This window comes from Cuculus canorus, chromosome 12 (assembly GCF_017976375.1).
Source record: "Cuculus canorus isolate bCucCan1 chromosome 12, bCucCan1.pri, whole genome shotgun sequence".
Taxonomy (NCBI): domain Eukaryota; kingdom Metazoa; phylum Chordata; class Aves; order Cuculiformes; family Cuculidae; genus Cuculus; species Cuculus canorus.
In genome coordinates, this window is record NC_071412.1 from 1,555,704 (window position 1) to 1,567,746 (window position 12,043).

At 37.4% G+C, this 12,043-nt stretch overlaps 1 protein-coding gene across 4 annotated transcripts in view; it reads right to left on the reverse strand.

Annotated features, from left to right (window-relative positions):
* CGNL1 (cingulin like 1) overlaps nt 1-12,043 on the reverse strand; it is a 61,982-nt gene that overhangs the window by 21,513 nt on the left and 28,426 nt on the right. For all 4 annotated transcript variants that reach the window (XM_054077730.1, XM_054077731.1, XM_054077729.1 and 1 more), the window contains 2 exons: nt 1,264-1,470; nt 844-948 (listed from right to left, as the gene is read on the reverse strand). In XM_054077730.1, coding sequence (XP_053933705.1) covers nt 844-948; nt 1,264-1,470 — 312 coding nt within the window. The remainder of the gene's footprint in view (nt 1-843; nt 949-1,263; nt 1,471-12,043) is intronic.

The window sequence follows — 12,043 nt, forward strand, 5'->3', positions numbered from 1 at the left end:
TTGTAGAAATAAGTGCTTCTTTGGTACATGTAAAAGGTGAATTACAATGAGAAAAGCTTAGGTTTGCATCTTTTTCAGATATAGATTACGAGGTTAGTAAGAAGAGTTTTAAGATTTATACACATTTGTCTCCTTATTAAAGAGATTTGAATTTTCACTGCATCTGAATCATTCCATCTTTACAATATTCCATCAATACAATATTGCCAACATCCCTCTCCACTGCTGTAAAGCAGATGCACTCTCTTCATGATTAATTTCTGGGCTAATCTGGAAGAAAGCATATCCTTTCCTGGATATTGAGTAGAGTAAGTAGCAAAGTGAACAGGGAACTTCAGTTCAGTTCAAGAAGCTGCAAGTCCTACTGATATTTGTTAAATTTCTCTGGGTTTGTGATGAAATATACCAGCTCCATTCAATATCTCCAAATAAGAGAGGTTCACAAAAAATAAAAAGAGAAGAAAATTCTTTGATATTTGTCTACTACAAATATTTTTAATCATTTACATGTAAATACCGACACACAACAAGAACTGAATAATCATTCAAAATAATAAAACAGATCTATAAAACCTTAAGCAGTTTATTTTGCAATTCATCTCCTTGAAATTTTGCTAGATCCATGGAAACAAAAAAACCAAGAAAAAACACCATAGCAAAAAACCAATTTCAATTAGATTACGCTATGCTTTCAGGAAACATTTTAACGTTACAGTGAGGTCTGGACTTTAAAATGAAGGGTACCTCAAAAAGAATAAGATATTGCTCTGCAGAAAGCAATGGTGAATCAGATAACAAACAGGAAATTTAAAATTTAATTATTCCAAATTGCTTTCTACTTACCTGTATATCTTCTAGTTGGCTTTCCAAAGACCTTTTTAACACCACCAATTCTTTTGCCTCCTTCTCAGCATGTTTCAAAGCTTCTTCTAATTGTTCCTTCTCTTCCTGCAATGAGATGATTTGATACATATAGAAATAGCAGCAAGGCCTTTAATCTGACAAATAAACTGAGCTATAAAGTATGTTCACTCCGGCCTATCGCTGACCTCCCCAGTTCCAAGCTGTGACTTGCTTTTACACTGGTTTTCACTTGAGAAATCTTTCCTACCCATATTAGCAAAGTGCATCCTGCTTCCTGAAGGCCTGCTGGTTTTGTTTAGCCTTCCCAACAACATTGCCCAGCGTCTTTTTATCAGTTTTGTTGTTCTGTTTCTTGCAAACAGAGAGAGACTACTTAATGGGCTTGTTTGCTTAACTTACCTCATATGTATTGATTTTTTCCTTCATTGACTTTTCCTCTCCTTTCATACTCTCAATTTGTTTGTGCAACTCTTCAACTTTCCTCTCTAGCACATCAACTGTTCTCTTCAACTGTTCATTTTCCTCAGTCAGCAATTTGACTTGATTTTCCATACTACTTTGCACCTCTTGTGCGGCGTTTCTTTCACTGGCAAGGGCAGCGGCGCTCTAGTGAAAACAAATTATGTCACATTTAAAAAAAAAAATAATAATTGATGCTATTTTCCAACAGAAGTTCACATGGCACCATACAACCACAGCTAGGATAAACCATTAATGTTTTAATAACATTAAAACATCAACAGAAGTTTTAAATTAAAGTCTGTATGCATTACAAGCATTTTTATCATTCATACTATTGTGGAGGACACATAAAAAGCATTTTTTTTCCTCAGGCATGCTTAAATGCTAAAGTAACATACAGCACCTGAACAGTCTCACACCTGCCATCACATATTTTCACTTTAACATCTTTCTCTTTATTTCCCTAAAATATTTTCATTACCATAGCCCATTGTTAGGTAATTCCAAATAATCTAAGAAACTTAACAGACATAAAAGCTATATGGGCCCTTAAAGAAGAACATATTAACGAAGAGCATCTCCCACAGCAATACAAAGTTTAGGCAATCTCAGCCCACTGCTTATTCCAAACACTAACATACAACACACTACATCCACTGAGCTATTTGTGCGGCTGCAGAGTAAATCAACTGAGGGGACAGTATCAACTGTAATACAGACACACAAACATAGAATCATAGAATAATTTGGGTTGGAAGGGACCTTAAAGATCATCTAGTCCCAACCCCCCTCCCATTTCACCTGGATAACAATGATAAATTGGAAGAGGGAGAGGAAGGTGTTCTTGGGGAAAGAGCCCCGCTCCTTTTCAAAACATAGTCCAACAAAGTTCTGTGCCAGCACAGAAGAGCAGACAGTGAGCAGGCATGAAAAAGCCTGGAAGTACCTTACAACCTTACAGTGGTATCAGTGCAGCTCGTATTATACAGTCTGCATTTCATACAGCCCACACTTTGGGCTGTACTTATTCTGTAGTAGTACTGCTAGGTTTTCACTAACTGCCTGAGGCTGGAAGGAGTTTAGCTACTGAGGTCAACTTGTATTTGAAAAGACACGCTTTGTATTTTTTCAGAAACTCTTATCAATATACAGCACAACGGCAAAAACAATAAACTACTCATCATAAGTTATCATGTAGTGATACACTTTTTTTTGGCAGGGCAACTGGCTGCAGCGTGGAACTTTTCAGAGCTAATCATCACCTTAGTCTCACCACTTGCCCTCTATAAAACACCCTACCATTTATTGTGGAATCCATGAGTGGAAGCCTGTCTACACAGTTATACTATCCGTACTGTTATACTACAACTCAGACCAGTTATGTACTTGTAAAGATTTAATTCTGTGGAGTAAAGAGCTGAAAGGATTTAATCTTTGCTCTTCACTGATTCGTCAGTAACAATCTCCTCCAAAGAACATTAAAAAATCCAAGGTACAATTTGTGGTTCTTGCTCTTGGCCATTAAGGGTTTAATACAAAGCAACGCTCCAATACAAAGACCTGGTTCTCATGTACAAACTCACTGCCTCCTACATTAAGGCTTTAAACAACAGTAAGAATACCACAATAGACATATGAATCGACATAGACCAGTATTCTCTCCTGTGGCCATTGCTGATGTTTATGGACCAAGAACTACAGGGTGAACACCTTTCCTATTACATACTTCTAGCTCTCACTGTTTTTACTCCATGAATGTATCATCCTTTAATTTCTTTAATCCTTTTTTTATCCATTTACACCTTTGGCCCCTACATTATCCAGCGACAATAGGTAACTACACATTAATTACTGAAGCATAACGTTTTTGCATGTGAAATTGCATTTATCTGGGTGAAAACAAAAGAAATCCTACTGAGTAGGTCATTAATAAACTATTTGGGGATGTATTTTATGAAAGCATTAAAATCACTTTTCAGTTATGCTATTTTTGATTGTAGCTCCTGATTTTCCCCTCCCCAGCCCCAAAATGAATAAGTAAAGTTATATAAAAGGGTGTTTACAAAGTGCACCCTCACAAGATTGTTTTCTAGGAAGCAACAGCTTTAAAATCATGCAAATTAGTTTGATAAAGCGTAACTCAGAAAACACTCTACTGTCTACAGGGTCAATGAACTTATTATACAAAAACTGGCAGCATAAGCGGGCTGACAAGTTCTGGTCTTTTGAAAATACTGAAAAACTTGTTCTTCTAAGTACACGACTAGTTAAAAGCTCCGAAATAAAACTCTGCTGATGCTTTAATTTCTCACAAACTGAAATTCCACTAGCATTTATATATTCCTTTAATTTTTGGGTTTTGCATACAGCCAAGTTTTACTAATTAGCAAGCACTCCACCAGTGGCTCCTTTTTGTCTCATTTCCCCTTTCTGGAGCTGAGTGAAAGCAGCTGAAGCACGCTGGGGAGTTCAGGGAAAGGAATGTTGATTTGTCTGTTCTTTTTCATCCAACCACCTACACAAGGCTGCGCGGTAAGAGAACTGTGGCAGACCCACAGCGTACCTGAAGATCCCACTATCTCATCTACCGCAGTTTGCTCTGCTTTCACAACACAGGAAGCATTATTTACTTAGAAGCGCACACACACACACAAAAGCAAACCACTGAATAAAACCCCCAGATTTACATCATAAATATACACATAAATACATAAATGTATTTAACCTAAAAGATTCAAAATTAAGTTCAACCTACGCTGATGCAGTGATATCTAGAGATCTGTGCTGCCATTCCAGCCACTAAAATTACAATAAACTGGAATTCTCTCTCTTTTTAATGTATTTATGTATTTTAGTACTTTAGTATTTTATGTATTTATGTATTTTAGTAAGTTGGCAAGATGTTATGTGAGTATATATAAAAGGTAGAGAAGTATAAAGGGCATATAAGTGGCACATATTATCTGTATTAACCTAATCTAAAATCTTGGAAATAAATTGAATATATAAGTAAAAGTTCCAGCTGCCTGAACGACCTGCACTTAACCAGTAGATCTCCACATGTCTCTAAGGACCCTGGCATAATTACAAGTGTTACAGCTTCACATGAATGAACTGTTCCCAAACAAGTTCTCTAAAACGTTAAGTACAAAATTCCTTTATTTTGCCTGGAAGAGGCATGTTTTTAAAAAATACCGACGCTGAGTACAAACACGCACACAAACTTTTTCAAGATGGCAGGAAAACTCGCTCAGTACACAAGGGGTATTTTACTGTACTAGAGTTGGAGAGTGGGGCTTTTTCTACATATCCTCTGGGCAGAGTAGGAGAAATTCTCTTCACAATGCACATTTCGCTGCACACTATTGTTTCAACATCTTTTCAACTTGTTTTTGCATAACATCAAAAAGAAGCAGTGGAGTATCTACCCTATCTGTTTACCTTATACAATTGTACTATACCCATAGAGCATGGAAGATCACCCTCAGGGTATCATTCAGGAGAATATTAGCAAAAACAATACACACCTATCTTCAATTTGATAGCAAGATTTAAAGTCAAACCAAACAAATAAAATTTAGTTCTTTGAGAGGAAATGCACACATGGCATCACTTCTCCAAAAGAGTTAAATTACACAGCTGGGTTTAGATAGAAAAGAAAAATATATTAATTCATCCCCACCGTAATGGGAAGCGCATGCATAACTCTTCACTGGCACAAATGAAGGTTCTGGGTTGTAATAGCTTTTGGCAAGACGTGCCATATCCCGTAGACTGCCAGAGAAAGTTAACGTACAAAAAACTCCATCCCTTTTCCCTTCTCCTTTTCTCCACTATCTGCAGTCCTATCTGCCACCTGTGTCACCTTCTGTCTTCCCTCCAGATCTTCTCATGGGAAGAGAGGTGAACATGACAGAAAAGAGCCTAAGTATCATTAGAATGGAAACGCAAAGGAAACAAGCACTGAAATGTAGTTCTGACTACATAGCGACGCTATTAGGAGAGAGCCCAGTGCAGAGAGATATATCCATATATTGAACAGTTACATAAGGTTCAGGCCAGCAGCTATCAAATCAGACACGGACACTGCTGAAGCAGAAGCAGGTTGTTGTGTCCTTTGACTGTGGAACTCTACCACGCAGGCAGTGCAGTCAACCAGCCCCCAAGCAACTAGAAGGCAATATTACTCATGTAGAGAACATACTTCTGTCGTTACAGATGGCCCACTGTATTCTGCACAAAATTCCCCTAATAAAACATGCCAGCAGAAGATGGGAAAACCACTGCACTGAAATTACAGAGAAATTACCATGGATGGTGGGTGATACATTCTGAATGCCAATTACTGCACTTCACAGGCTAAAACTGAAAGTGGCAACAGCAGAGAGAGTTTAAACTGTACAACAGATGGTATTTGCTAACAGCCAGCAGTAATCCGAGTCTCTTTGGTTCTGTCTACATGAGCAAGAACGCACAGCTTTAATTTAAAATTCAGTGACTGGCTCACACATTCAAAAAAGAAGCTGAAAGCTGTTTGCAAAGGCATGGAATTAGACTGTGTTAGTGATGAGGATGAAAGCAGGAGGATAACTGAACGCTATAGGGCTAGTAAGTACAAATGAGGGAAAAGGTCAGACAGGGAGAACTAACGTGTACAGATTGTGCTGGGGATCCATCTACTTCGGTCCACACATGACTTATTTGTAATAATGCTGTACATAAACAGCGTAAGCTAACAAAAGGTCCTTAGGGCTTAATCACTCTACATCAATTAATGACTCCTGTTGGTACCCATTCATAAGTCCTTCACACCACTACATTTAACATTTGGGGATGTTGGTAAAGTTTTGGCAACGATTTTAACTAAGTTCAAATAAATTTAGCCCATGGTAACAGAATTGTGTAAAGGTCACAAAGTAATGATTTAAGCTGACTATAAAACATTAACAAACATGTTGTTAATATAACGTGATCTTTTGTACACAGCATTGTGGACCAGCCTCTTCAGAGAGCTGAAATGAGATTATGTACATACGGAGTACACAACGGATAACAGTGGTTACAAAAGATGGTTAAAGACAAAAGCTGGAATGAAATATGCTATATTCCAACATTTTTGCCATTAGAAAAAACCCCAAACCCTCCAAAAATCAGGCAGAGGGTGGGTAAATTATATCAAGCCCTGAAGTGGGCTCTTTGGATCTTGAAATCAACAAATCTCAACTCCAAGACTGCAGCTTCTTCTCTATGATAAATAAACGTGCTTATTTCTTTTTACTTTGTGGCAGTATGTTTTAGTAAACTGATTTTTTACTATATCATATCATGGATTTATATTTCCATAAAGTAAAAACCCTAGAGCATTTTCCTTGATATGTTTGTTTGCCTGCATTTCCTTTGTCTTTACTTCTAGTCCGTCTGTCCTCACTCTGTCTTCCAGGGCATTCAGTGCCTTTTATTCCCTATGTTTAGACTGTTTCACATTCAGATTTCCAACTCTTCAATCTCGAAGAAATAATACTCTTAATACTCACATCCTTGTAGAGTTCTTAAACACACTCATCCCTTCTTATTTTTTTTGAACACATGAAATATTTTATTATGCTTTCTCAAATTTTCTCACGTTTGAACTCATGATTTAAGACTGAACAAAGCCTTATCAGCAGACTTAAGATACAGGGATTAGGTAAAAGAAGCTGGAAATGGGTCGCATATTACTGAAAAATAAAAAAGCTGAAAAAAGAAAAATAGTCCAGCTAGGAGAAAGAAAACACAGCTGTAATGATGAGGTCCCACAATACAAAGCCTTCTGCAATTGCCTGAAGATAAGCTGCTGCATTCTGACATTGTCATTGCGCCACACTACACATGCAGTAGTTTCAATTATTAGCCCAGCAGTGGGCTCAAACCACCATGAATACAACAAGTTATCAAACCCTGAAAGAAAGGTTCACTGCAAAAATATCAGTTTCTGACCACAAAACCAGATCATACATGGAGGAAAATAATTTATGGTGTTCAATAATCACTGAAATTCTTTACTAGTTCTCATACATTTTAATTCTAATGCCTAAAGGATTAGTCCATCAGCTTGAGAACAAGTCAAAAAGTTTACAGTGGAAGAGACCGTAGTTGCAGAAATTAGTGAGGCAGTAAAAGAAAGGATCATTTCACAACTAAGGTACCCAAATACAGCCCTAGAAGATCTGGGCTCTATTCTTGTCTCTGACAAAGAGCTCCTGGAAGCATGTCACTCAATCAAAATTTTCCAGAGGGGATCAATAACTGCATGGTGCTTCATTTGAGACAGTAGGGTCTGGTTTCTAAAGTCCTGGGTTCACAGCTGCAACTCAAATCAGCAAAATTTGTACCCTGATTATATAAAAGACTATATAATTGTTAACATTATGTTAACGTAGGCACCTCAATTTGAACATGCACAACTCCACAACCTTTTGACAGTAGTCTCTCTACCTCTTCCTTTCCTATACTTAATACAAGGAATAAGATTACTTGAGAGCTTGCAGCTATGCTGAGAAAAAGAATTAAAGTTTCTGAAATATTCAATATAATTCTTTCTTCATAAGAAGTTTTTAATAGCTTGCACTGAGTATGGAAACAGACCAAAATCTGAAAAACACTGATAAGTGAAATAAACACAATGTTAGAATAAGTGAATAGGAAGGTTTTAACCCATATCAGAAGAATGAGTAGAAAGTGAGAAAATGCACGCACACATAGATGTATACTATTCGATTTGTTATGTACACCTGACCTATAAAGGCCTAGCCCAGGTGTGTTTCTCTGAGCCCACGTAGTCACAGCTGCTGGATTTCATACACATGGCATTTAGTTTTCATCTTTGGGCCCAAGGATTTTACTCTCCACAAGGGAACTTTAGCAGTGAAATTAAATCCCATCACTTCTCATCTTGCTTCTTTCTGGTGTTTTGCCTAACAAGAACTCAATCTAATATAGTCTGAGTTTGTATCTTTATAAATCACTGTCCGTGTGTCCAAAAATACTTTAAAATACATTAAAATTAGTCAAGAACAAGGTTAAATAAAGCAATAAGTATTGTTCCAACTCCTGCGTTGACAAAACCTCAGTAAAGCAAATGTATTTATATAGTATTCTACTCTTTGGTGCAAGCAGTGAAAAGATTTAAAGAACTGGAGATGAAGCTCAGTACAAAAGGTATCAAAAACCTTCCAGCCACCCACTGTTGTGTAAACGTAAAAAAATCCTGGAGAGAACACATAAGCAGGGTCCTTGAGATGCAAATAAGATATTCTATTTCAACCTGAATACAGAAAAAAACTCTTGGATAGGAATGCAGAAAATGTTCTGTGGCTCCACACCTTTTTTTACCACACCCTCAACACTGGCAAAGACGTGAGAGTGGTTGTGTAACTGATCATTAAAAAATGGTTTTGGCTGACTTCAGTGTTTCAGCTGCTGAAATTCCCCTTTGGCAGTGGCTGCACAGTACAGGACCTTTTAGAGTCCTTTAATAAAATACAGGAAGAGCTAAAGTGAGCGGAAACTAAGTATCTCATTCACAGCTTATTAGTATTGTTGAATTTTGGCTAGATTTAATATTTATTACGCACAACTCAGCCAATTTTTCTGAAAACCTTTGCATTTCCTTTCAGAATCAAGTTAAATGAACAAAATCTGAATTCAACCAATTAACTGTTCTCTAATTGCCATACTTGAAGTACAAATCTAAAGAATAAATCTCCATTCAAAATGAGCTAGAGCACAAAAAGAAGGATTTTTTAATGGAAGTAAGAGACATTTAAATATTCTCTCCATATTCATACTTGTGGAATCAAAGTAAATGACATGATAACCTTCCAAAACCTTCTGAAAAAAGGGAACTGTATGGTTGCTCACTTCATTCTGTTCCTGATGCAGAGCAGTTACAGTATCAAGGAAGATACTGTCTGCTGAAACCAACTCTCAAGACTCAGAGGCCACTTTTTTACATTGAGGCTGGACTAGTTGTTTAACTTCTTGAACTACATGTAAAAAGGATCATGTGGCTTCAGGGATTCAGATCTACCCATCTCCCTCAGCTGATCCTGAGGGGGCAGGCAGTGATGGAGATATCAAATCACTTTCTATTGTATTTTCCTCTCCTTTATGTATATAAACAAACCAAGTTTAAATAAAACATCTAGACATCAATTTCCCTAGGTAACATGCAGGTGATTTCCAAAGAAATAAAAGAACAAAACTAACCTACACCCAAAGTCTGACACCCAAGGAAAAAAGACAAACATACTGAGTCTCAACACAGGGACAGCCCTTTAATTGTAATCCTTATTGGCTCTTCAGTAAAGAGAGCTTCTGAAATCAGTATTATTCAGGTACAGTCATCTATTTTTTAAAGCTCATGAATACAAATAACAGGTCTTTATTTCTGTTTGTAGCTCTCTTTGTAGTTCTGGTATTTTTCCTTACTGTGCACCTTTAGGCAATTCTTCTAACCTTAGACACTATTTCTTAAAGCTGTAGGAAGCCCTGGGACGAACGACACGGTAACATTGGATAATAACATCTCACACCTCTAAAAAAGGAATGTGAAAACTCCTTAAAAGCTAACTGGAGTGTTAGACTACCAATCTGTCCACCCTGATCCCACACCCTAAGAAAACCCAAAAAGCCCCCTCAAAAAATCCAAAACAAAGAAAAAAAACCCGCAGCTTCTCGGAAAGAGACTAAATGTCCAAAACAGCTTTAGTTTTCTACCTCACAGTGATTATATTAATTCTTTCCATCACCTCAAAATAACATCTAGCCTACTTTAACACATGGCTATGCCTTTGGAAGTTAATCGTCATTAGTTACCTATTAAAAGGGTCGGTGTGTTTCTTCTTGGTGAGGTTCACTGCAACCAACTTCAATCCTCAGCTGTGCTTCAAGAGATTATTCAGTAAGCAAACTGCACAAATTTACAAGCAAATGAGACTGTTTTTTCCTTCATTTCAGCTCCAGCCATTCTATTAACTGGTTCAAAATGATTCATTTGCAACAGTTTAGAGACAAGGCCATTTACACTGATCTAAACAGTATCATAGCCTTAATATTATTTCCAAAAGTATTGAGGTTTTCATTTATGAGATGTAATGAGAGATTTAAATGCCTACATTTTAAAATTGAGAATGAATCCCCCCCCTTTTTTTTTCCACAGAGCATATTAAAGTTTCCCAATACAGGCACGACCTAACGTTTACCCAGTTATAAAATGCAGAGCCAGGAAAGTATTAACCTCTCAACCAGTACCTATATCAATGTCATATTATCCTCCTAGCTATGTATCATGATATACTCAGACTGGCTTATACTAACAGTTTTTTCAAGGTCAGAAGTTGTTGCAAAGACTAGAGTAAAATATTAACTAGTTCTGTGTTCACATTGTACTCTTCTGAATAGAATGACACGGTCAAATACTTCAAACGTACACAAAACATACACTTCCACAGGACAAAACACCTGAACGTACACATACCATCTTCTGCTGATAAGGATTAGGGATCCTCCTGATGGTATTAAAGAAGCATCTGAGTGCACAGGCTTTTGCCACCTTTCAGAAACACAAAAAAAGCCCAAAACCAACCCACCCACCTTCCCAATCCAGACTAACTGCAACAGTCCTGGCTGAATAAGGCTCACAACGGTGAAATGACTAATTGCAAATAAAACAGGTATTTTTTACTGTGGTCCAATCTCACTCAGATAGAACTTTGCAGGAGAGTTTTGCTCAGAGGCTTTCTTGACTCTACATACAGTATAAAAAACATTCAGTTCTAGTTCCATGGTACTGTCTGCATCCCAGCACAGCCATTCCCACTAAATAAGTGGAGGAGTAAATGTCATGGAAATGAAAGACCAGAGGAGCAGGAACTTAGAAAGCTTGCCTTAGCACCAAAGACAAAGTCACCAAGTTGCATCTTCAGTGCACTTGAGAGTCACATTCATTATTCTCATTGACAGCACAGCTAATATTCCATAATTTGTCTGGTATTTCATTTAATGGGTGGCTAAAAATGTGGATGATGCTATTAAACCAAACAATTTCCTTTCCATGAACAGAACAGACACTTAAGCAAAACAAATCATATATGTCTCCCAGATTTCCATATAGAGTTCTAAAATACGCATTTCCAATAATGATGCCTATTCACGGAGCGCCTGCAACCTTCCTTCCACCATCGTGCTTTTGTCTGTGCCCGCTCTCTCTTTCTCAACTCCATCCATGTTTGTAGGACCACACAGGAAATCAATAAAAACATCCCAGGCCTTTAGAACGCTGGTTAAGGGAAGCAGAAAATGCAGGGAGGGGGGAATGGATGAATATCACAAAAGAGGACACATTAACTTGGACCAGTTAATACACTATTCTTTGATTCTATACAGCTCAGTTACCAACTGGGTTCTGATACTGAAATAACAATACAAAGGTATTATTTCAGCATGGAAAAGGCAGCTTTAGGCAAATAGAGTGAAGGAAAAACCCACTAGTGACATCTGAAATCCTGGTCCATCTTCTCTAAATCCTTTCCAGTTGTTTTGTATCTTGTTTGAGGTAAATGGACAAGACTCAGACATGGCATTCATATGGGATTGATGTATGTACACACAGGCGTAACAATGTTCTTATGTCCAACTTCTATCATATTTCTTTCTTTTAGTGCTATCAAAATGTTGC